This window comes from Bombina bombina, chromosome 6 (assembly GCF_027579735.1).
Source record: "Bombina bombina isolate aBomBom1 chromosome 6, aBomBom1.pri, whole genome shotgun sequence".
Classification (NCBI taxonomy): Eukaryota; Metazoa; Chordata; class Amphibia; order Anura; family Bombinatoridae; genus Bombina; species Bombina bombina.
Window position 1 is genome coordinate 262,669,800 of NC_069504.1, and position 26,759 is coordinate 262,696,558.

At 39.7% G+C, this 26,759-nt stretch overlaps 1 protein-coding gene across 5 annotated transcripts in view; it reads left to right on the plus strand.

Moving 5' to 3' along the window:
• Positions 1-642: 642 nt before the first annotated feature.
• CPSF6 (cleavage and polyadenylation specific factor 6) overlaps positions 643-26,759 on the plus strand; it is an 86,450-nt gene continuing 60,333 nt past the window's right edge. For 4 of the 5 annotated variants that reach the window (XM_053716818.1, XM_053716819.1, XM_053716820.1 and 1 more), the window contains exons 1-5: positions 643-758; positions 6,512-6,712; positions 12,796-12,899; positions 17,689-17,834; positions 18,619-18,795. In XM_053716818.1, coding sequence (XP_053572793.1) covers positions 699-758; positions 6,512-6,712; positions 12,796-12,899; positions 17,689-17,834; positions 18,619-18,795 — 688 coding nt within the window. In that variant the 5' untranslated portion in view covers positions 643-698. The remainder of the gene's footprint in view (positions 759-6,511; positions 6,713-12,795; positions 12,900-17,688; positions 17,835-18,618; positions 18,796-26,759) is intronic. The other variant, XM_053716822.1, reaches the window with a different exon arrangement.

Genomic DNA, 26,759 nt, shown 5'->3' on the forward strand with positions numbered 1-26,759 from the left:
GTGCGCCTAGGCAAATGCAAGTGAAGTGCGAAGAAGTTTCTTTCAGATTTGCGCAATTATAGGAGCAGAGTGCTTTGATAAATATGAGGATCCGTTTGTATGCGTTATTTTGGACGATATTAGAGGAGAATGGCTTTGATAAATCTAGCCCTTAGTATCAAGCACTGCAGAAAATAACATATTTTGAGTTACAGCAGTCATTACCATGAATGTGTAAAAAATATACTGACACCTATTGATAGTGTTAAGCATTGCAGCCAATCATCCCATCATCGCAATATACAGTTTAGTATGTTTATTTTCTGTGGACGGAGTTTGATATTAATTGTTCTCTGCACTGTTCCACATACCCTATATTGCCACAATGAAAAGGAACCCCCCTATTAGGTCACTAGTAATACGTGTTTTTGGTGAGGAAACAAAATAATTTGCAACACTAAACTCAAGTGTTATCCGTTTTAAGCACCATGTATAGCGCTTAGCTATTAAGAAATAAGGTAACAAAATAAGCTCATTAAAATGTGGTAACTTATTTCAAGTAAAAATACAACAAAATTCTGTATACACCGCCACCGCTTCCCTCCGTCACACGTCCAGCCCCTGGCTGGAAGCGGAAACTACGTTCATTTTCCCGCTTTGTTAGTCCTCCCTTAGCTTGCGCCGCCCCGTGACTGGCCTGGTCCCGACTGAGGCAGAAGATGGCGGACGGAGTGGACCATATTGACATCTATGCAGACGTGGGAGAGGAATTTAACCAGGTACGGTACACTCTGGAGCAGCGTTAATTGCTATTTTATCTGTATATAGTCGGGGCCGCACCGAGGGTTGCGCTTGTTCCGCCATTAGAAACTGAGGGGGGCGGTGTCTCGTAGAAATGTTGTTGTTATTGTGGTGATGCTGTTCAGGCCTATTTGTGGGCTGTTCTATATTTATTTTACGTGCGGCCTTTACACACAGACAGTCCGAATCCAGAGATAGGATGTCAAATACTTTCTTCGTGGGTGCCTCGTGTAAGATCGAGGCATCCTTCAACACCTGGTTGCTTAATAAAGTGATCTGTGCGGCCTACAGCTGCCATTTGTTTAGAGAGCGTACAGCTAACACGCGCTACTGTTATGGTGTTAGATGGAGTTACTATGACGTTCTTGTTTTTAGCATAACAGTAAAATTATCCAAAAATCTTACTGCAGTGACCCTCTCACATTTTATACTGTAAGTCAGAGGGACATGGCTTCTAACGTTCTGTTTCTGACTTGTTGGATCTGGCTTTTAATATGCAACATATCAAAATATAAACACGTAGGTGCTACTAAAATCGTACTAATTCTGTTGTATTTCTTTAGTGTAATTATCTATGCATATACAAATAAATCAATACATTTAAATATAGCTGCAGAGTGAACAGAAAAAAAAATAGAACTTATTGTGTTTAAATATATATGTAATAATGATGCACTTTCGCTAAGGCTAAACCATCTGCACCATATTTGTAGAAATACTTAACTCTTCGTCTTGAAAGGCGCTCCAGCCCGTCGCAAGCCTCTTCCTACGTCAGCAATGACGATTCCGGCATCTTCCAATCACTGCTTCCTCCCCGGGGGAAGGATCGCCTAAAGCAACGCCGTGATTGGAGGAAGGCTGGAATCGTCATTTTTGACGTAGGAAGAGACTTGCAACGGGCGGGGGAAACAACGTCATCAGCGATCCGGCTTTCAACACGAAGAGGTAAGTATTTCTACAAATATGGTGCAATGTAAAGTTTCATCAGTGAAAGTGCCCCTGTTTTTAATAGTATTTTTAAAAACCGGGCACAAACTTTACATTCACTGTAAACCCATAGTCTGACTTTGTATGAGATGGCCAGAGACTGTATTGATATTTTACTTTTTATGTCATAAAATGTCAGCAGTTGCCAGCTTGTATTGTTTTTGGAAATGTACGAAATATGCTTGAAAGTAATATCACACCTTCTTAGAGGGACATAAATGTCGAAATTAAAATTTCACAAATTCATTAGATCATGTAATTTTTGCTCTACTCACCCTTGAACTCTGGGTTTAACCCCCTTGCAGATGGGCTAAACACACTTAGTCATGTTTGGGAGCTGCAGAGAACTGATCAGGAAACAGCCAGTGATGAAGCATCAATTCCTAAGCATGACTTTACTTTTGTATTTCTATCCACATAGAATCTTGGTGTGAGCAGTACAAAGATTACATGCATGAAGAAATTAGTGAATGTAGTTTTTAGACTACAATGAAATGACGTGAAACCCTTTTTTTTTTTTTTTCTTCTTTTATGATTTTAGATAGTACGTGATTTTAAACAATTTTCCAATTTACTTTACTTATGTTATCTAATTTTTCTTCTCTTGGTATCTATTATTGCTAATTTTGAAAAACAATTGTTTGGAAATAGCAAAGTGCTACTTGTGCTTATTGCCCTATAACTTGCAAAGAACATGTAATCATTGGGTATTTCTAAACTCAGGAAAAAATTTAGAAAGTATTTAGCATGGGTGTTTTTTGGTGGTTGTAGATGTGTAACAGATGTTGGGGGTCAAAGTTAGAAAAGGTGTTTCCATTTTTTTTCATTTTATCATTTTTTATAGTAATTTATAAGATATGATGAAAATAATGGTATCTTTAGAAAGTCCATTTAATGGGGAGAAAAACAGCATATTTGTGGGTACAGTAATTTAGTAAGCAGAAAATTACAGCTAATCACAAACTCTGCAGAAATGTAAAAATATCCCTGGTCCTTAAAGGGACACTGAACCCCAATTTTTTTCTTTCATGATCCAGATAGAGCATGCAATTTTAAGCAACTTTCTAATTTACTCCTATTATCATTTTTTCTTTGTTCTCTTGCTATCTTTATTTTAAAAGCAGGAATGTAAATCTTAGTAACCAGCCCATTTTAGGTTCAGCACCATGGATAACGCTTGCTTATTGGAGGCTTACATCTACCCACCAATAAGCAAGCATAACCCAGGTTCTCAACCAAAAATGGGCCGGCTCCTATGCATCACATTCCTGCTTTTTAAAGTGAATGTCAATTTTGATGCTAAAGTGCCCGTTTTTTTAAAAAAAATTTGATTAAAAACGGGCACTTTAATTCATCGAAATTTATATTTCACTCCTGTTGTGAAAAAAAAAAACATACCTTCTTGACAGCAGCTCCAGCTTTCTCCGGCCGTTGCAAGCCATTTCTGATGTCAGAAATGATGGATAGGTCATCCTCCAATCACGGCTTCCCCCCCGGGGAATCCGTGTCTGATTCAACGCCGTGATTGGAGGAAGCCAGATTCCTCATTTTAGACCCAGGAAGAGGCTTTTGCGACGGGTGGAGGAAGCTGGAGCGGCTGATAAGTTTAAAAGGTAAGTTTCTTTTTTTTTTCTCAACAGGAGTGAAATGTAAATTTTGATGATTTAAAGTGCCCCTGTTTTTAATCGAATTTTAAAAAAACCGGGCACTTTAGCATCAAAATTTACATTAACTTTAAATAAAGATAGCAAGAGAACGAAGAAAAACTGATAATAGGAGTAAATTGGAAAGTTGCTTACAATTGCATGCTATATCTGAATCATGAAAGAAAAAAAAAATGCTTTGTTCATTTGGTATTCTTAGTTGATAGCTAAACCTAGTAGGTTCATTCGCTAATTTCTTAGACCTTGAATGCCGCCTCCTAATCTGAATGCATTTTGACAGTTTTTCAGCACTAGAGGGAATAAGTTAATTTGTGTCATAGATAACATTGAGCTCACATACGTGAAGTTACCAAGGAGTAAGCACTGATTGGCTAATATGCAAGTCTGTCAAAAGAACTGAAATAAGGGGGCAGTTTGTAGAGGCTTAGATACAAGGTAATCACAGAGATAAAAAGTGTATTAATATACACTGCAGCAACCCCTAGCGCCTTGAGACCCTTAGGGGTGAGTTGCTGCGCTTTACAAAAACCCATTAGATATAACTGTTAATTATGTAAAACTGGGGAATGGGTAATAAAGGGATGATCTATCTTTTTAAACAACAAAAATTCTGGTGTTGACTGTCCCTTTAACAGGTTTTTTTTTTACCAATTATCCAAATAATGTATAGTCCTAGAAAACTATTATTATATGCCAAACAGTAAGTCAAGTAATGAACTCAAACAGCAGCTCTAGGCTAGCATCAAATTTGAAATATGCTACACAATAATTTTACCGAAAATAACAGGCAAAAATGCAATTTTTGTCCAATATTTCTGCGGCCGAAATTTTGGTGGATCCCTTTTAACTATTAACTCTTCAATAAAGTATATATACAAAAATAGAAGAAAATTAATTTAATGTTTAGTTTTGACCTTACAGTCCCTTTTAATTTTGAAGGAACAGTCTAGTCAAAATTGGGGGTATAAAGGTGCCATTTTTCTTTGTCTATTGTCCTATTTATAAGCGCAAGCTATGGAGGACTCTGATATGTTAAAGGGTACTCCCTCTTTACCTAAATCAAATGCCTGTCTATATTGTGAGGAGGCTACGGTATACCCGCCTGCTCAATTATGTTCCACATGCCTTGATAAAGTATTGATATTAAAGAAAGCTAATATGTTTAGTACTACTGAGCCTTCTACCTCTGAGGAGTCTCCGTCCCGTGAGGTGCGCACCCTACAGTCATCTCCGAATACACATGCAGCTTCCCGTAGCACTCCTATTCCACCATCTGGAGGGGCTCTTTTACCGCCAGACTTTACTGAACAGTTACAGACTGCAGTGACTGCTGCCTTTAGTGCTTTACCTTGCCATGCTAAGCGCTAGCGAAAGGTTAAATATTGCTATCCTTCCCAGGGGTCATATACTAGCTTATTGGATTTATCTGATGCAGGAATTTAAATAAAACGGGCACTTTAGCCTCAATATTGACATTCACTTTAAATAAAGATAGCAAGAGAACGAAGAAAAACTGATAATAGGAGTAAATTGGAAAGTTGCTTACAATTGCATGCTATATCTGAATCATGAAAGAAAAAATGTGGGTTTAGTGTCTCTTTAAGTGTAAGAAAATTAAAAATGGTCTGGTTCTTAAGGGGTTAAACAAATTTACAATTTAGTTCTCTTGGTATCCTTTGTTATAGTATAATTCTAGGTAAACTCAGGGTGATGCATGAGTCTTTAGCCATCTGACAGTAGTACTTGCTTATGTTATACATTGTTGCAAACACATCTACCATAAAGAATTCTACAGATTCATGCACACTTCTTATATCCTATCATCCTAACTATTGGGATGCACAGAAATGAAAATTCTGGACCGAAACCAAAAATTCAGGATGCTCTTGGACAAAAACCGAAAATTACTTTTTTATACAAATGCTTTTAGTGTCTGCTGCCTTTAGTGCTTTACCTTGCCATGCTAAGCGCTAGCGAAAGGTTAAATATTGCTATCCTTCCTAGGGGTCATATACTAGCTTTTTGGATTTATCTGATACAAGATTCTGATGATGAAGACGCGGATGCTCTTTCTGGGTCGGAATCTGCGGCCTCTAAGCCTCCAGTTGCGGAGGAACCATACTTTAGATTTAGGATTGGACACTTACGCTTTCTGCTAAAGGAAGTTTTGGCTACTTTAGAGGTTCCGGAACCTAAATTACCAGAGGAACTGTGTATTCCTAAATTAGATAAGGTCTACGAGGACAGGGTTGTACCACAGACTTTCCCGGTTCCCGTAAAGATGGCGAACCTTATTAAGAATGAATGGGAAAGACTTGGTTCTTCTTTTTCCCCTTCTTCCTTTAAGAAATTGTTCCCGGTTCTGGACTCTCAGTTGGAGTCTAGTTTGTTTCTTCACTACTCTGGGACTTGTAAGAGGTAGAAAGCTACTAAGGTGATTCATAAGAGTATTACAGCTCTTTCTAAAAGAGCAGTTGCAACATTGTGGGCTTTTAAAAATGATGCAGATTTGCAAAGCTGGAACATGGTCTTCTCTGCATACTTTTTTTTTTTTTTTTTTTTTTTTTTCGCTTTGATGTTTTTGCTTCTTTGAGAGCAGTTTGTGTCAGGAAAGTCCTTCAAGCCGCTGCGTCGGCTAAATAGGAACTGCCAGAAAAATGTTTCCACCCTCTCCATAACGTACACCATCTGCTTGGGTATTGGAGGACTGTGGACCGTCATTTTACTTAAGAATACAAAATTTATGCTTACCTGATTCTTTACTTTCAGATTTATGGTCCACAGCCACCGCCCGTTTTAAATTTTTGATCGACAGTTCTAATGGCATCTATAAAGACCCTCCTTTTTGTCTTTCCTATCTATATGTTTACTATTCTCTACTCCGCTATACGTTAAACTATGAGAGGTGGGAGGGTTTTTTAGTTCTGATATGGGTTCTTTATCTCCTCCCAGTGCCAGGAAAAATATCTCATATGTTATGGAAGACTGTGGACCATCATCATTCTGAAAGAAAATAATTGACCGGGTAAGCATACATTTTATTTTATTTATTTTTTGAAGTTAATACCTCTCTTTTCTAGGAAGCTGAATATGGATCACATGAACAGATTGAACTATATGAAGATGTCATTTCACCTTCTGCTAATAATGGGGATGCTCCTGAGGACCGAGACTACATGGACACACTTTCATCATCTGATGATGTAAAGGGATCAGCTCCCAATGTTGTGTATACATATACTGGGAAACGAATTGCTCTATACATTGGAAACCTTACGTGGGTGAGTGCTTTCATTTATTACTCTAATTTTAATGGACAGGTCACGCTTTATATATTTTAGTTTGCCCTGGAATGTTAACAGTATCAAAATGGATGTTCAGGTACAGGACTTGACAAATACTAGCTATGGAGTTACAGCTCCTGGATTTGTATCACTAGTACTTAGTTGTTTAGATCATTGCACATATCTATATATAACAAACAAACAAAAAAAAACATTGCCTTCTTAAAGTGTGTAGCTGTTTCCTATATTTCATATAAGCCTGTCAAGCACTGCTTTTATAAACATGAGGTCATTTTAAGCAACTCTGTTATTTAGCTTGCTATGTGATTTTTATACTAGTTTCAGAAATAAACTTCTAAAGATCAAGACATTTTTAGAGTTTGTTTTTTTAGTTTTTACAGAGGTTAAGATAATTGTTTGCAATTTTAAAAATGTTTTATGTCTGATAAACGTCATCTAACTATGGCTGGCTGTTTGACTATTTCCTTCTTAATATGAGGAGAGTCCACGGCCTCATTCCTTTTGGGAAATACAGAACCTAGCCACCAGGAGGAGGCAAAGACGCCCCTGCCAAAGGCCTAAATACCCCCACTTCCCACATCCCCCAGTCATTCTTTGCCTTTCGTCACAGGAGGTTGGCAGAGATGTGTCAGAAGATTACGGAGTAGTTCCTTATGAAGGGTATCTTCCTTTCGTAATGGGACTCGAGTTTTAAGTAGTCTTGTCAGCCTCTCAGTTTGAGCATCAATGAAAGTTAGGGTCTGGAGATGCAGGGAGAGTCTTTCTGCGAACCCATCCAGACCCGTATTAACAGCTCCTAAGCAATCTGTATTGACAAGTTTCACTGCCTGCTTTTCTCACTCAAGTCCATGTCAGGAGCGATGCTACAAGACTGTCAAACTTTAGAGGCTGTGTTTCTGTTCTACGACATAGATTCCGGTAAGATCATTTCATTTTTATACACGAGAACGCATTAAGACAGGGTCAGTGTGGCTCCTTTATCTGTATGGAATCAAGGGTTAATACCCCCAGAGGGGATTAACCACATAACTGTTTATTATGTTTTTATGCTGCGATATGTGTGAGATGAGGCTCATGTAGTAGTTGGAACATATGTTTGCTGCGCAGCCTGTTAGGCTTGGCGCTTTTCTTACCATTAGCAGGGGCGGTCCTGCATGGTGCACCATGTGACCGGGATGTGGTCACATTGATTTCCTTTTCTTCCTGACCGTGTGGTTTACCGGAGACAAAGCAAGTTTCTCTGTTGGGCCTGGGTCATAGGTGGTGAGTGCTGATTTATAAGCGCAAGCTATGGAGGACTCTGACATGTTAGAGGGTACTCCCTCTTTACCCAAGTCTAATGCCTGTTTATATTGTGAGGAGGCTACGGTATACCCGCCTGCTCAATTATGTTCCACATAAGGTTATATTTTCATGGAAAGTCAATATGTTTAGTACCGCTGAGCCGTCCACCTCTGAGGGGTCTCCATCCCGTAAGGTGCGCACCCTACAGTAATCTCCTAATACACATGCAGCTTCCCGTAGCACTCCTAATCCTCCATCTGGAGGGGCCCTTTTACCGCCAGATTTTGCTGAGCAATTACAAATGGCAGTGTCTGCGGCCTTTGGTGCTTTTCCTCTCTCTACTAATTATTATTATTATCAGTTATTTGTAGAGCGCCAACAGAGTGCAAGCGAAAGGTTAAAAATTGTTTTCCTTCCCAGGGGTCATCTACTAGTTTATTGGATTTATCTGATTCCAGATTATCCGCTGACGAGGGCGTCTCTGATACTTCAGAGGACGCTCTTTCTGGGTCGGAATCTGTGGCCTCTAAACCTCCAGTTGCGGAGGTACCAGGTTTCAGATTTAGGATCGAACACTTACGCTTTCTGCTAAAGGAAGTTTTGGCTACTTTAGAGGTTCCTGAGCCTAAGCTTCCTGAGGAACCCTGCATTCCTAAATTAAATAAGTTTTACGAGGACAGGGTTGTTCCACAGACTTTCCCGGTTCCTGTTAAGATGACGAACATTATAAAAAATCAATGGGAGAGACTTGGTTCTTCTTTTTCCCCTTCTTCTTTTAAGAAATGTATTCCCGGTTTCGGACTCTCAATTAGAATTGTGGGGTTCCGTCCCTAAGGTGGATGGCGCTATCTCCACACTTGCTAAGCGCACTACTATCCCTGTTGAGGATAGCTCGTCATTTAAAGAGCCCATGGATAAGAAGTTAGAAACGCTGTTAAGGAAGATGTTTCAACATGCGGGATATTTGTTTCGACCGGTTGCGGGAATGGCTATCTATTGGTGTGAGTTATCTGAGTTGATCGAGGTAGAGGGTACCCTCGACGTGATCCAGAATAGAATTAAGGCCTTGAGTGGCTAATTATTTTATTTGTGATGCCAATATGCAGCTTATTCACCTGAAGCCCAAGGCTTTAGGTTTTTCTGTTCTAGCCCATAGGGCACTTTGGCTGAAGTCTTGTCAGCTGACATGATTTCGTAATCTAGACTCCTCTTCCTCCCATTTAAGGGGAAATTTTTTTTTCATATCTACGGTTACTGGAGGCAAGGGTGCCTTTTTTACTGCAGGATAAGAACAAACCTAAAGGGCAAGGTCCTAATTTTCGTTCCTTTCGTTCAGATAAATCCCATTGTCAGCAACCTTCCGCAAAGCCTGAACAATCCAAGGGGACTTGGAAACCGGCCCAGTCCTGGAATAAATCCAAGCAGAACAAGAAGCCTGCCGAGACAGTCGGCATAAAGGGGCGGCCGCCGGATCTGGTAGGAGGCAGGCTTGTCACTCTTTTCGGAAGCTTGGTTTGGGGGGGTGCAAGACCCGTGGGTTCTGGAGTTCATCGCTCAGGGATACAGGATAGGTTTCAAGTCTCATCCACCCAAGGTCAGATTTCTCTTGTCAAACCTGTCTTCAAGGCCAGAAAAGAGAGAGCCTTTTTAGGGTGTGTGAGGGATCTCTCCTCCTTGGTTGTCATTGTCCCGGTACCTCTGGCAGAAAGAGGTCTGGTATACTACTCAAATCTTTTTGTGGTCCCAAAGGAGGAGGGAACTTTTTTCGCCCGATTCTGGACCTAAAGTGCTTAAACAAATTTCTGTCACCTCGTTCAAGATGGAGACAATAAGGTCCATCCTTCCCTTAGTACAGGAAGGACAGTTCATGACCATGATAGACCTGAAGAATGCTTACCTTAACATTCCCATACACGAGAAACACTTCCAGTTCCTACGGTTTGCGTTCCTGGACCAGCACTTGGCCAGTTCGTTTCTCTTCCGTTTGGTCTAGCTACTGCTCCAAGAGTATTTACGAAGGTTCTAGGGGCTTTGCTTGCAGTTGCCAGAACCGGCGGTATAGCAGTAGGCACCATACTTAGACGATAGTCTGGTTCAAGCACCATCCTGTCATCTGGCAGCAGACCTTCTTCAATCTCATGGATGAAAGATAAATTTAGGAAAGAGTTGTCTTATTCCCAATACCAGGGTGGAATTCCTGGGTACTATAATAGACTCCATATCCATGAGGATATTTCTTACAGACCAGAGAAGTTGCAAGCTAACTTCCCCTTGTCTTGCCCTCCAGATCTCCTTGAGGACCTCTGTGGCTCGGTGTATGGAGGTAGTTGGTGTCTTGCATGGACAACATTCCTTTTGCCAGATTCCACCTCAGACCGCTTCAACTGTGCATGCTGAGACAGTGGAACGACAATTATTCTGACAACTCTGGACAATCGATCGAGAGAATTGCTCTCCTGGTGGCTCTGTCCAGATCACCTGTACCAAGGGACATCCTTTTTGAGACCATTCTGGGAGATTGTGACTACGGACGCAAGTCTCACAGGATGGGGAGCTTTTTGGGGTGCCAGAAAGGCACAGGGCCTGTGGACTCAAGAGGAATCCCTTCTCCCGATCAACATTTTGGAACTTCGAGTGATCTTCAATGCTCTGAAGGCTTGGCCTCTTCTGGGTTCGTCCCAGTTTGAGATATCAATCAGACAACAGTACCTTTGTGGCTTACATCAACCATCAGGGGGAACGATGAACTCCCTAGCAATAAGGGAAGTATCTCGGATTCAAGAATGGGCGGAGGCCCACAACTGCTCTGTCAGCAATCCACATTCTGGATGTGGACAACTGGGAGGGAGATTTCCTCAGCAGACAATCCTTTCATCCGGGGGAGATTTGCAGCAGATGGGGGACTCCAGAGATAGATCTCATGGCGTCCCGGCTTAATTCCAAGCTACCCAGATATGGGTTGTGGTCCAGGGATCCTCAGGCGGAGCTAAAAGATGCATTAGCAGTGCCCTGGAGGTTCAATCTGATTTACATTTTTCCGCCGTTACCACTTCTACCTCGTTTAGTGGCCCACATCAAGCAGGAGCAAGTTTCAGTGATTCTAATTGCTCCATCATGGCTGCGAAGGACGTGGTTCGCGGACCTGGTGGGGATGTCCTCATCTCCTCCATGGAGGTTACCTTGTCGCAGGGATCTGCTGGAGCAAGGTCCTTTTGTTTATCAAAATCTAGAGTCTCTGAGGCAAACTGTGTGGAGATTGAACGCTTAGTCCTCGCCAAGAGAGAGGGTTATTGATACTCTCATTCAAGCGCGTAAGCCAGTTACTCGTCGCATCTATCATAAGGTGTGGAGGACCTACTTTATTCTGGTATGAGGAACGTGGATTTCCCTGGGATAAGGTCAGGGTTTCCAGGATTCTTTCTTTTCTCCAGGATGGTCTGGAGAAGGGCCTTTCTGCTAGTTCCCTTAAGGGACAGATTTCGGCCCTATCTGTTTTACCTCACAAGAGGCTCGCTGAGCTTCCGGATGTCCAGTCTTTCGTTCGGGCTCAGACTAGAATCAGGCCTGTGTTTAGATCTAGCGCTCCTCCTTGGAGTTTAAATCTTGTTCTTAAGGTTCTACAGAAGACTCCATTTGAGCCTATGCATGCAATCAACATCAAATTACTGTCTGGGCAGGTTCTTTTCATACTGGCTATTGCCTCGGCATGCAGGGTATCTGAATTAGCGGCCTTGCAATGTGAGCCTCTTTACCTAGCATTTCATGCTGATAAGGCTGTTCTTCGTATCGGGTTAGGGTTTCTTCCTAAAGTAGTTTAATATCACAACATCAATCAGGAGATTGTGGTTCCTTCATTGTGTCCTAACCCTTCTTCTTCGAAGGAATGGTTCCTTCATAATTTGGACGTGGTTCGGGCCCTGAAGTTCTATCTTCAGGCCACGAAGGAGTTTAGACAGACTTCTTTGTTTGTTGTCTATTCTGGGAAGCGTAGAGGGCAGAAGGCCTCTTCCACTTCCTTATCCTTTTGGTTGAGGAGCATCATTCGCTTAGCTTATGAGACAGCGGCACATACGCCTCCTCATAGGATTATGGCTCACTCTACTAGAGCAGTGGCTTCCTCTTGGGCCTTCAAGAATGAGACCTCTATGGAACAGATTTGTAGGGCGGCTACCTGGTCCTCCTTACATACCTTTTCAAAATTTTACAAGTTTGACGTTTTTGCTTCGGCTGAAGCAGCTTTTGGGAGAAAGGTTTTGCAGGCTGTGGTGCCCTCAGAATAGGGTTCACCTATTTTACCCTCCCGTCTCATTCAGTGTCCTCTAAAGCTTAGGTTTGTTTCCCACAAGTAAAGAATGAGGTCATGGACTCTCCTCATATTAAGAAGGAAAACATAAATTATGCTTACCAGATAATTTCCTTTCCTTCTGTATGAGTCCACGGTGCCCGCTCGTATTCTCAGATGGGCGGACCTAATTTTTGTTTTTGGCACCATTTATACCCTTTTTGTCCTACTTTTCCTTGTTCCCTTTGCAGAATGACTGTGGGATGAGGAAAGTGGGGAAGGTATTTAAGCCTTTGCCTGGGGTGTCTTTGCCTCCTCCTGGTGGCCAGGTTCTGTATTTCCCACAAGTAAGGAATGAGGCTGTGGACTCTCCTCATACAGAAGGAAAGGAAATTATCTGGTAAGCATAATTTTTGTTTTTTGTGAAGAATGTTTTGCATTCAAATATGCTGCTTTTTTTGAGTATTTCTAACGCCTAGATTTTTCCGTGTAGTGGACAACAGATGAGGATTTGACCGATTCCGTTCATTCTTTGGGAGTAAATGATATTTTGGAAATAAAATTTTTTGAAAACCGGGCAAATGGTCAATCAAAGGGGTAAGTCATTCTTGTAATGTAAATCACTTAAAGGGACAGTCTACACCAGAATTTGTATAGTTTGAAAAGATAGGTAATCTCTTTATCACCCATTCCATAGTTTTGCATAACCAACACTGTTATACACTGAACCCAATTTTTTTCTTTTGTGATTCAGATAGAGCATGACATTTTAAGTAACTTTCTAATTTACTCCTATTATCAAATGTTCTTTATTCTCTTGGTATCTTTATTTGAAATGCAAGAATGTAAGTTTAGATGCCGGACCATTTTTGGTGAACAACCTAGGTTGTCCTTGCTGATTGGTGGATAAATTCATCCACCAATCAAAAACTGCTGTCCAGAGACTGAACCAAGAAAAAAAGCTTAGATGCCTTTTTTTATATAAAGATAGCAAGAGAACGAAGAAACATTGATAATAGGAGTAAATTAGAAAGTTGCTTAAAATTGCATGCTCTTATCTGAATCACGAAATAAATTTTTTGGGTACAGTGTCCCTTTAAACACACTTTTTACCACTGTGATTACCTTGTATCTAAGACTCTGCAGACTGCCCCTTTATCTCAGTTCTTTTGACAGACTTGCATTTTGGCCAATCAGTGCTTACTTAAACAACTCCACGGGAGCGAGCACAATGTTATCTATATGGCACACAAACTAGAGATAAGAGGCGGCCAACAAGGTCTTTGAAATAAGCATATGAGCCTACCTAGGTTTAGCTTTTCACAAGGAATACCAAGAGTATAGCGAATTTGATGATAAAAGTAAATTGGAAAGTTGTTTACAATTGCATGCCCTATTGGAATCATGAGAGTTTAATTTTGACCAGACTGTCACTTCCATGATTTGGATAAAGCACGTCATTTTAAACCACTTTTCAATTCACATCCATTATCTAACTCAGTGCTTTCCAAACTGTGTGTGACACATTAGTGTGTCGGCGGTAGTGTGTAGGTGTGTCCCTGCTTCAGCACAATTTTTTTTTTTTAAATTTACATTAAAAAAAAAAATGAAGTCAGTGTTTTTTGCAGCTAGCTCCAAGTAGTGCATTGCTGCTCCTGCTCTTGATATATGGATAGGAAGTGGAAGTTTAAAAAATGCTTGATGATGAAATGCTAGTGTCTTTATCTTATATTCCACCAAATATTCAGAAACTGTGTTCATCCCATCAACCTCATACATCTCATTAAAATAGTAAGTAGCTATTGGTGTTTTTTAAACTTTTTTTTTTAATTCTAGCACATACTTACATACTGTTACTTGTAAATACATTTTGTTATTATATAATGAACTGAATTACTGTTTCACGAAATGATGTAGGTCTAAAAAGTGTGTCACCAACATGAAAAGTTTGGAAATCTCTGATCTAACTATACACAGTCTTTTTATATGCATACTTTGTGAGGCACCAGCTCCTACTGAGCATGTGCAAGATTCACAGAATATATATATATATATATATATATATATATATATATATATATATATATATATATATATATATATTGTGATTGGCTGATGGCTGTCACGTGATGCATTGGGAAAGAAAATAAAACACTTATATTTGTCAGTTTGAATTTCACTTGAGTAGTAGATTTTTTTTTTTTTTTTTTTTTTTTTTTTTAAGTTCTTTTGCATTGGAATTAAGCTATTCTACTGTGTTTAATGGTCCTTTAAAGTCAGTCTTGCGTCTCAGTGTTAAGGTCAGAGTGCTGTTAATGTGGGTTCTGTTCTTTGAGACTGTTGGTGCCAGTTGTGTGTTTGTGTGCCTCGGGTTTGTGTTTGTCTGCACATGTAATTTGCAGTACTTTCAGACTGTTGGTGGCGGTGTATATGTGCTGATGTCAGTGTGTCTGTTCTAGCCTCAGGTTTGTGTTTGTCTGCATATGTAGTTTTCAATACTTTATAGTTTGTACTTTGTGCTGCTCCACATCAGGCAGTTCTCTTCAGACTGCTGTGCTCTGGCTGCACTGTTTTCCTTAAAGGGACATGAAACCCAATTGTTTTCTGTCTTTCATGATTCTTATAGAGCATATGATTTTGAACAACTTCCGTAATTAGTTTTGTTCTCAGGAGCTGCTGATTGGTGGCTGCACATATATGCCTCATGTAATTGGCTTCACCCAGTGCATCAACAAGCTCCCAATACTTGATTGCTGCTTTGTTAACAAAGGATATCAAGAGAATGAAGCAAGTTAGATAAATTGTAAAGTTATACAAAATTGTATTCTCTCTGACTCATGAACGAAAAATTTTGTGTTTCATGTCCCTTTAACACAATGCAGCCAAAATGAAACACTGTTTGGAGTCCAATACAGAGCAGCGCTGCAAAATGGCAACGCTATGATTGATGTACTGGCTCAGGTTTTTTTTTGTTTTGTTTTTTTTAATCGCTGCTCCCTAGCCTTTCACTGTGAGCTAAGCTGTCTCATGAATGCACCTTTTTTTATTACCTCATGTTTACATTTTTTTTGTTTATGTATTTTGATTTTTTATTAGACAAACATTTTAAAATGTTCTCTACACCTAATTTGCAATGCAATTTTCAGCTGCTGCAATATATTATAGAACTTTAAAAAATAATGCATTATTTTCCAGTTAATCAACTCATTACAATTAAAGGGACATTTAACACCTGATGAAAATGGCTAAAACCTACTTTATCTTATTAATAAAAATAAAATAATCACTGATGTCTATTTTATCTGTTCCTCTTACCCCAAACTGAAGAAGATTTTTGAAGTACAGTGTTGATCCAGTGCTTGATTCTACTATGTAAGCTGCCATATTGTAACGTACCTTACAGGGGCACAGTAGTCACATGTTCATGATACAGTCACATGACACACAGCATATTATTTGTTACATATTACTTAGAGAATCATATATGTTTGCAGCGTGTGAGCTGCAGTATCTGAAGATACTTATTTGTCACTCACAGTATAAATGTATTAGCTTTCCCCATCTATTTATATATATATATATATATATATATATATTTATATATATATATATATATATATATATATATATATATATATATATATATATATATATATATATATATATATATACACACACACTATGCAGCGGTCTCGGCCTGCCGTTTATAGCACTAAGTGTGCTCCTCCTAATTGTGAGTTACCATCTGTGTGTAAACTTGATATGGTGTTAGACGATATTACACCATGAGGCACCTCTTCTTTGTCTTTTAGGACTATTGTCGTAAATCATTTTTTAAGCTCCGTGGGAGGGGGAGAGGGTGGCTCTCAGAAACTCTTTATATACTCCGTGGCCGTGCAGAAGATTTCTGCTTCTCATGAACTTTCCTGCTTATGTAAAGCACTTGTACCAGCTAATTGATCAGTTAGTAATGATCGTCTGTTTTATTTACCAGTGTGGTCTGCTCCTGTCACACCCTCTGATGATCACAGACAGAGTTATAGTCTAGAGACTGTGTCTTGGCAGAGGGTGTGACAGGAGCAGATCACACTGGTAAATAAAACAGACAATCATTACTAACTGATCAATTAGCTGGTACAAGTGCTTTACATAAGCAGGAGAGGTCATGAGAAGCAGAAATCTTCTGCAGCGTGTCTGAGAGCCTCCCTCTCTCCCTCACGGAGCTTACAAATTATTTACAATAATAGTGCCTGAAAACTGCACACGGCTTTTGCTTAGAGCATAAAACTTGTGGGCAGTAAGAGTAAAACTGTGAGGGCGTTAAAAACATAAACAGTGCTTATAAAGCATTTTATTTCATTTGTGCTGCATAATGTGTGTGAATATAAATAGATGGGGAAAGCTAATTTATTTATACTGTGACAAATAAATATGTATCTTCAGAGACTACAGCTCACACGCTGCAGACAGATGGATTCTCAAAGTAATATGCTGTGCGTGTCATGTGACAGCATTATGAGCATGTGGCTACTGTGCCTCTGATACGTGCGTTACAATATGGCAGCTTACATAGGAAATCAAGCACTGGATCAGCACTGTACTTCAAAACAATCTCTTTCAACAGTTTGGGGTAAGAGGAACAGATAAAATAGACAGCAGTGATTATTTTATTTTTATTAATAAGAAAAAGTAGGTTTTAGTGATTATTAGAAGAGTCCATTTAAGCTGGTGATTTAATGTAACTGCCTAATTTAAAATGTAATTTCTAAATCCCTTGCAAAAAACCTTTTCACTAAAATATTCTCATTTCAGAAAATGAAAAGTTCTGCCTCTGGCAAATTCATTAGAGCATGTAATTTTATCAATAGGGATGCTGCAAACCTTTGTGTTTAACCCCTTCCAGAGTGTTATACATATATGTTAAAGTACTGCTCGGGATGTGCAGAGCGCTGCTGATCCAGTCAACAGCACTAGTCGCACGAACGAGCTGTGCATCTAATGCTGCTGATTAAATCCGCTTCCGTTTTCTGCTTAGGATCTATAGTGCTCTGTGGGTTCTGAACTTTACTATAACTGTGTTAAACCCCTTTTGCATGGGTTAAACATGTATCTTTGCAGTGTCTCTAGTGATAAAATGACATGATCTAATAAATTACAGCTTTTTTTTATTTTAACTCTAAACAGCCCTTTAACGTGATCTTCTAAAGCACAGCCCCCCCGAATTTGTTTATGTATATACCTATATCAATATACTGTTATGTTGTGTTTTTTTATGGTTCTACTAAAAAAAATCAACCAAAGTGTCTTTGTTTAGCATGTTCCTGCTTTTTATTGTTTGACATGTCAGATGCTGTGAAAATATTTGCTAAATTACTGCATTTTTTAGGTTTGCACTAATATGTGTTGGCTCTGAATCTTCATCTAAAAAGCTAATGGATCTGTTGCCTAAAAGAGAACTACATGGACAAAGCCCAGTTGTTACACCATGCAATAAGCAGTTCCTTAGTCAGTTTGAAATGCAGTCAAGGAAAAGTAAGTACCCATATACGTTTTTCAGTAACTTGCTGTGCAGGTATATTACTACTAGTTTACTACCTGTTAGACATTGAGGCAGTGGTTTACAGAGTCACTTAAAGGGACCGTCTACCATAGAATTGTTATTGTTTTATAAGATAGATAATCCCTTTATTACCCATTCCCCATTTTTGCATAACCAACACAGTTATATTAATATACTTTTTACCTCTGTGATTACATTGTATCTAAGAACCTTCTTCCAGCCCCCTGATCACATGACTGTGACTGTTTATTTTCTATTGTTTTAAATTTAGCATTGCACTGTGCTAAATCTTAAATAACCCCCTGTGCCTGAACACAGTGTTATCTATATGGCCCACGTGTACTTTGTCTCTTTGTGTTGAAAAGAGATTTAAAAAGCTGGTGATAAGAGGCAGCCCTCAAAGGCTTAGACATTAGCATTTGAGCCTACCTATGTTTAAACTAAGAATACCAATCTAAAAAAGCAAATTTGATGATAAAAGTAAATTGAAAAGTTGATTAAAATTAAAAGTCCTATCTGAATAATGAAAGTTTAATTTATACTAGACTGTCCCTTTAAACTATAAAAACTTTTATGTAGTATGATTTTCTTTGGAAAGTTTACTTCTAATTATGGTATACTCTTGCTATTGTAAAAAAGTGTTACCTCTTGAAAACTTTCATTTTGCATAGCAGTATAGGTCTCCTTCAGAAGCAGGATTTTATTTAGGTTTTGTTTTTAGAAGTTCGGATACTTTCTGTTGTATTCCTATTGTTGCAGCTACACAGGCTGGCCAAATGTCTGGAGAAGGGAAAGCTGGCCCCCCGGGTATCAATGCCCGTCTGCCATTTCCTCCTGGTGGCAGAGGAAGGGGTCGCTTTCCCACTTCTGGTCCTGGGAGTGAGCGTTTTCCTGGACCTGCTGGGCCTGGAGGACCTCCACCACCTTTTACAGGTAAAAGCAAAATTTAGTAAATTGACATTGTAAAGTAGCTATAACGTGTGTGTAGCTGTCATTTTTGCTTTCATCTTCTAAGTAGGTGGAAATGTCCACAATGGGAGGTGAGAGGTATAGCAGTGGTTAAAGGGACTATTATTAAAAAATATATAGTGATTCAAATAGCTCTTTATTTTTAAAGTGATGTCAGCGATGGTTATTTCCTTCTAAATACAGGGAGAGTTAACAGTTGCATTCATTACTTGTGGGAATACAGAACCTGGCCACCAGGAGGAGGCAAAGACATCCCAGCCAAAGGCTTAAATACCTCCCCCCCCCCCCCCACACTTCCCTCATCCCCCAGTCATTCTTTGCCTTTTGTCACAGGAGGTTGGCAGAGAGGTGTCAGAAGTTTTTTCGGAGTAGTTCCTTATGAGGGGTACCTGCCCTTTGGGATGGAACTGCAGTTTTAAGTAGTCTTGTCAGCCTCTCAATGAGAGCATTGATGAAAGTTAGTCTGGAGATGCAGGGAGTGTCTTTCTGCGAAACCATCCAGACTCAGATTAACAGCTCCTATAAGTAATCAGCGTTGACGAGTTTTGCTGCTTGCTTTCTTAACTCAAGTCAATGTCAGAGGCGCTGCTACTATCTGTCAAACTTGAAGAACAGTGTTGCTGTTCCACGGATTGGATTCCGGTAAGATTGTTTCATTTTATACACACATGTTAAAGATAGAAGACAGGGTCTCAGTGGGACTCCTTTATCTTTATGGAATCAAGGGTTAATATCTCCTTAGAGGGATTTTGAACAGTGTGGTCTTTTTAATCATGTTTGTTATGCGATTTTGATTGCATATGTGTAAGGAGACATTTTAGGCTCTTTGGCTGATACAGAACATACAGGTTACAGAGCTGCACAGTTTTATTAAGCTGGGGTGGCCCTGCATGAGGCACCATGTGACTAGGTGTAATCATGTCTTGTTTTCGATTTCAGTTTCCTGACTGAGTGGCTGCGGAAAAGAGTTAATTTCTCTACCTGTCTGGTTCATAGGAGGGGGTGAGTGCCCCAGCCATTGGGGGTGTAGGTGTCGGTTTGCTTTTTGTCTAAAACTCTTAATTGAAATTATGGAAGTGTCTGATATTCTAGAGGATTCTTCTGATACAGATTTTGATACCTGCGTATGTTGTGAGGAGGACCGGGTAGGCCAGCCTGCTCAATTGTGTTCCGTATGCCAAAATAGGGTGTCCCTTTCTAACAATATTGAGATGTTAGAGACCACTGAGCCGTCTACCTCTAAGGATTCCTCGTCCCGGGAGGTGCGTACCCTAGATTGTTATCCTACACAATGTTCCCTTAAGTGCCATTACTCATTCGTCTGAAGGAGACTTTTTTTCCACCGAAGGTTACTGCGCGTTTTCGCATGGCCATCTCTATGGCTTTAGCGAGTTTGCCTCTTCCGCCTACGAAGCAAAGGGTTAATCCGTGCTCTCCTACACGTGGGCCATCGTGTAAAATGACGATTGTGCCAGATCTGTCATCAGGGGGTGCGGTTCCCTCTGAGGCTTCAGAGGTAGAACCTCCGGGGTCGGAATCGCCTGCATTGATTCCTCCGACTGCAAAGGATTTGGCTTTTAGACTTGGAGTGCACGCCTACGCTTACTCCTGAAAGAGATTTTGGCGATGTTAGTGTTTCCCAGTCCTGATCCGTCAGGTGGATCTCAGTCCTCTATATCAGATAACAATCTTGATTAGATGAGTGGAGAGGGTCCTTTATCGTCTATGTATATAGTTATAGAATCCCAGTCCAGAGCTCCATAGGGGTTTGCGTTGTACACAGGCAGGACCTGTTCATTTGCACACCCTTTTGAATCCTTTTTGGTGCGTTTAACCATTTTCTTTTCTAATCCGTCTCGGATAGTTTCTTTCATGTAATTGGCAAGAGTCCATGAGCTAGTGACGTATGGGATATACAATCCTACCAGGTGGGGGAAAGTTTCCCAAACCTCAAAATGCCTATAAATACACCCCTCACCACACCCACAATTCAGTTTTACAAACTTTGCCTCCTATGGAGGTGGTAAAGTAAGTTTGATTGTTTTTATGATTTCTTCTGTGATAAGCGCTTCTAAGCATTCTGAAGCCCAATTCCTTTCAGAGTACATTGTTTGTCAGAGGGATGTGAAGAGAGTATCGCCTATTGATTTTATGGTTTCCCTCGCAGGAAATCTTTTCAAGGGTTCTCTGTTATCGGTTGTAGGGATTCATCTCCTACCTCCCTTTTAAGATCGACGATATACTCTTATATACCATTACCTCTGCTGATAGCTTTCAGTACTGGTTTGGCTATCTGCTCTCAGCTATGGTTTAGTGCTTTATGTATAAAGTTTTAAATATATGTATTTTACTTCTATTTGTCATGAGTCAGGTCTGTGTGTATTTCCCTTTGCAGTCTAGCAGTTTCGTTAAGGGAATCATGTTTTAGGATGTGCTGGCAAATTAGGCTCGCGAGGGCGCAAAATGCTGTCATTTCCTGCGTCTTAGTTGATGCTAGGTTGTTTGATGCGGAATTGTATTTGTTATGACGCGAGTTGCATCATTTCCAGATGTTTGTTGGCGCCAAAAAATTTCTCAACTTTTGCGTTTTTAGTTTTTCAAATATAAAAGTAAAAGGTCTTTTAAAACTTCTCATAATACTGATGAATTTTGTAATGAGACAACATACAGATATAACCTCCTCCTGATGAGGATCTCTCTGATTCAGAAGATCCTACTTCAGACATTGACACTGATAAATCATCTTATCTTTTTAAGATTGAGTATATTCATTCTTTTTTTAAAAGAAGTGTTGATAACTTTGGATGTTGAGGAGCCTGGTCTTCTTGATAATCCAGTAAATGTTTAAATTCTGTCTATTAACCTCCTGTGACTACTCCCTATAGTTTTTCCTGTTCCTGATGCTTTTTCTGATGTGATTGCTAAGGAATGGTCTAAGCCTGGTGGTACTTTTGTTCCTTCAAGTTTTGAAAGGTTATATCCTTTACCAGTGGCTAATTTAGAGTTTTGGGAAAAATTCCCCAAAGGTTAATGGGGCCATTTCTACTCTTGCTAAACATACTAATATTCATATGGAAGATGGTACTTCTTTTTAGGATCCTTTAGATAGGAAAATTTAATCTTATCTAAGGAAAGCTTATCTGCATTCTGTCTATATTCTCAGACCTGCCATTTCTATGGCTGATGTTGCGGCTGTATCAACTTTTTGGTTGGATATCTTAGCACATCGGGAAAAAGACTCTGATTTGCATAGCATTGTTCGTTTGCTTCAACATGCTAATCATTTTATCTGTGATGCTATTTTTGATATCATCAAGATTAATATTAAATCTATGTATTTGGCTATTTTAGCTAGAAGAGCTTTATGGCTCAAATCATGGAATGCTGACATGGTATCTAAATCTAGTTTACTATCTCTATCATTCCATGGTGATAATTTGTTTGGTTCCCAGTTGGATTCTATTATTTCCACTATTACTGGAGGAAGTTTTTTTTTTTTTTGCCTCAAGATAAAGTCTAAGGGCAAATCTAAAGCTTCTAATCGGTTTAGTTCCTTTCGTCAGAATAGAGAACAGAAGACCACTCCTTCCCCTAAGGACTCTGGCTACAATTGGAAGCAATCCTCGAGTTAGAATAAATCCAAACCTTATAAGAAACCAAAGCCAGCCCCCAAGACTGCATTAAGGTGCGGCCCTCAATCCAGTTCTGTTGGTGGGGGGCAGATTGAAATTATTTCAAGACTTTGGGCAGGTTCCATTCAGAATCATTGGATTCAGAACATTGTCTTTCAGGGGTATCGAATAGGTTTCAGAATAAGACCACCTGTGAGATTTTTTTTTCTCTCTCACGTTCCAACAAATCTTGTGAAAGCTCAGGCCTTTCTGAAGTGTGTTTCAGATATAGAGCTTTCAGGAGTAATTGTACCAGTTCTAATTCTGGAACAGGGTCTGGGTTTTTAATTAAATCTATTCATTGTCCCGAAGAAGGAAAATTCTTTTAGACCAGTTCTGGATCTGATGTTTTCGAATCAATTTATAAGGGTCCCAACTTTTAAGATGGTGACTGAGGACTATTCTGCCTTTTTGTTCAGCAAGGTCATTACATGTCCTCAATAGACTTACAGGATGCGTATCTTCACATACCAATTCATCCAGACCACTATCGGTTTCTGAGATTCTCTTTTCTAGACAAGCATTACCAATTTGTTGCTTTTCCATTTGACCTAGGAACAGCTCCAAGAATCTTTTCAAAGGTTCTTGGTGCCCTTCTATCTGCAATCAGAGAGTAGGGTATTGCATTGTTTCCTTATTTGGACGATATCTTGGTACTGGCTCAATCTTTTCATTTAGCAGAATCTCACACGAATCAACTAGTGTTGTTTCTTCAAAGGCATGGTTGGAGGATCAATTTACCAAAGAGTTCCTTGATACCTCAGACAAGGGTCACCTTTTTAGGTTTCCAGATAGATTCAGTGTCCATGACTCTGTCTTTAACAGACAAGAGACAAAAGAAATTGGTTTCTGCCTGTCGAAACCTTCAGTCTCAATCATTCCCTTCAGTGGCTATGTGCATGGAAGTTTTAGGTCTCATGACTGCAGCATCGGACGCGATCCCCTTTGCTCGTTTTCTTATAAGACCTCTCCAGCTTTGTATGCTGAATCAATGGTGCAGGGATTATATTCTGATATCACAGTTGATAAACTTAAATCCCAACATTCAACTCTCTCTGTCCTGGTGGTTGGACCATCATCAGATTCTTTAAGGGGCCTTTTTTGTTCGTCCTTCCTGGATTGTGATTTCAACAGATGCAAGTCTCACAGGTTGGGGAGCTCTCTGGCGGTCTCTGACCGCACAAGAAGTTTGGAATCCTCAAGAGGCGAGGTTACCAATCAATATTTTAGAACTCCGTGCTATTTTCAGGGCTCTTCAGGCTTGGCCTCTATTAAAGAGAGAATCATTCATTTGTTTTCAGACAGACAATATCAAATCTGTGGCATATGTCAATCATCAAGAGGGGACTTGCAGTCCTTTAGCGATGAAAGAAGTATCTCGGATACTTTCTTGGGCGGAATACAACTCCTGTCTAATTTCTGCTAAACATATCCCATATGTAGACAATTGGGAAGCGGATTATCTCAGTCGTCTGTTTTTACATCCAGGGGAGTGGTGTCTCCATCCTGATGTATTTTTTCAGATTGTACAGATGTGGGGTCTCACTGAAATAGATCTGATGGCTTCCCATCTAAACAAGAAGCTTTCCAGGTCCAGGGATCCTCGAGCGGAGATGGTGGATGCGTTGGCAGATCCTTGGTTTTACCAACCTGCTTACATTTTTCCGCCTCTAGTTCTTCCAAGGGTGATCTCCAAGATCATATTGGAACAATCGCATGTGTTTCTGATAGCATGGTCGCACAGGTTTTGGTATGCAGATCTTGTCCGGATGTCTAGTTGCCCACCTTGGCCACTTCCTTTAAGGTCAGACCTTCTGTCTCAAGGGCCGTTTTTTCCATCAGGATCTCAAATCGCTAAATTTGAAGGTATGGAAATTGAACGCTTAGTCATAGAGGTTTTTCTGACTCTGATTAATAATATGCTACAGGCTCGTAAGTCTGTTTCAAGGAAGATTATCGGGTTTGGGAAAAAAACTATTTCATGGTGGTTTTTCTCATAAATTCTCTTGGCATTCTTTTAGGATTCCTAGAATTTTACAGTTTCTTCAGGATGGTTTGGATAAAGGTCTGTCTGCAAGTACTTTGAAGGGACAAATCTCTGCTCTTTCTGTTTTATTTCATAGAAAGATTGCTAAACTTCCTGATATTCACTGTTTTATTTAGGCTTTGGTTCGTATTAAGCCTGTTGTGAAATCAATCTCTCCTCCTTGGAGTCTTAATTTGGTTTTTAAGGTTTTGCAGGCTCCTCCTTTTGAGCCTATGCATTCTTTGGACATTAAACTACTTTCTTGGAAAGTGTTGTTTCTTTTGGCTATCTCTTCAGCTAGAAGAGTTTCCGAATTGTCTGCTCTCTTGTGAGTCTCCTTTTCTGATTTTCCATCAGGATAAGGCTGTTCTGCGGTTTAAATCCTAAGGTTGTGAATTCTAACAACATTAGTAGGGAAATTGTTGTACCTTCCTTGTGTCCTAATCCTAAGAATACTCTTGAAATATCTTTACATTCTTTGGATGTTGTAAGAGCTTTGAAATATGTCGAAGCTACTAAAGAATTGTTTTTTTCTGGTCCTAGGAAAGGTCAGAAAGCCTCTGCCATTTCTTTGGCATCTTGGTTAAAACTTTTGATTCACAAGGATTATCTGGAGGCGGGACAGTTTCCGCATCAGAGAATTACCGCTCATTCTACTAGATCAGTCGCCACTTCTTGGGCTTTTAAAGAATGAAGCTACAGTTGATCAGATTTGCAAAGCAGCAACTTGTTCTTATATATATTTACTAAATGTTACCATTTTGATGTATTTGCTTCCTCTGAAGCAGTCTTTGGTAGAAAAGTTCTTTAGGCAGCTGTCTGTTTGATTCTTCTGCTTTATGATTTGAGTTTTTTTTTTTTTCTTGAAATTTATGTGAAATTTCTGAGAGACTTATTTTTTGTGGATTTAATTTTTTCAGCGGAAATAGCTGTTTTTTTTATCCCTCCCTCTCTAGTGACTTATGAAACGGCACTTATTTCTGCTAAGAAACCCGTTGCTGTATATAGTGTGTCCATTAAAGTCTACACTTCTTACTACTACTTGCTCTGTGTTATCAATCGTTATATACGATCATATGGTCTAATCTTCCTGACCGTGCTGGTTCTTGTGTGACGCCCTCTTGTGTACCCGGGCTCATGGTTCTTTGGATGACTGCTATCCTTTGAGAGATCCTGCTGCAGGGATTGGCGCTCTCCTCCACGTGACCTGATGTTGGATGTGTGAGCTTCTTTCTTCGAGTCTATCGGGCAACTCTTTTGGTCCCGTACAGTTCAGTTAGGCACTCTGGTTGTGCTGCCGTGTTTGTGAGTAGCCATCTTCAAAGGGGGGGAGGGGCTCCTTTGTTATCGTCTTTCCTGTTTGCAAACGTTATTACCCTATGTGGCGCCTCTTTTTCTCCTTACTCTAACAGGATTCTTCTTTGGTCTCCCACATCTTGGGAATTTCTATCCCATAGGTCACTAGCTCATGGACTCTTGCCAATTACATGAAAGAAAACGTAATTTATGTAAGAACTTACCTGATGAATTCATTTATTTCATATTGGCAAGAGTTCATGAGGCCCACCCTTTTTATGGTGGTTATGATTTTTGTATAAACGCACAATTATATTTCCAGTTCCTCTTTTTGTATGCTTTTTCACCCCACTACTTGGCTATTTGTTAAACTGAATTGTGGGGCTGGTGGGGGGGTGTATTTATAGGCATTTTGAGGTTTGGGAAACTTTCCCCCTCCTGGTAGGATTGTATATCCCATACGTCACAAGCTCATGGACTCTTGCCAATATGAAAGAAATTAATTGATAAGTTCTTGCATAAATTGTTTTTTGTTTTAGGAGGTCAGGGTTCTTGCGGAAACTATTTTTTGGAGTTTCGTATCTTGGATTGTTCTGGTTATATCGACTTTATTGGTCGAGATGGCTGTCTTCCGATGGAAGCTTCTAAATCTCTGGTCGGGGTGATGTTCCCTCGATTTTATAGATATGAAAGATTAAGCCTCAGAGCTTGTTTTTTTATTTATTTTCAGTTCCTAGTGCTGCTGGAACGTAAGTTTTTTTGTTTTTTTTTTGTTTTGTTTTTTTTTGTTTGTTTTTCTCATGACAAACTTGTCATACCCTTGATGACGGGCAGGGCCTGTTTGGGGTAATAGTTAAGTCTGTTATTTCTTTCTAATATAGAGAAGGAGCCTTTTCTAATTATTCTGGTCCGGGCAAAGTGGGCCCTTCTATACC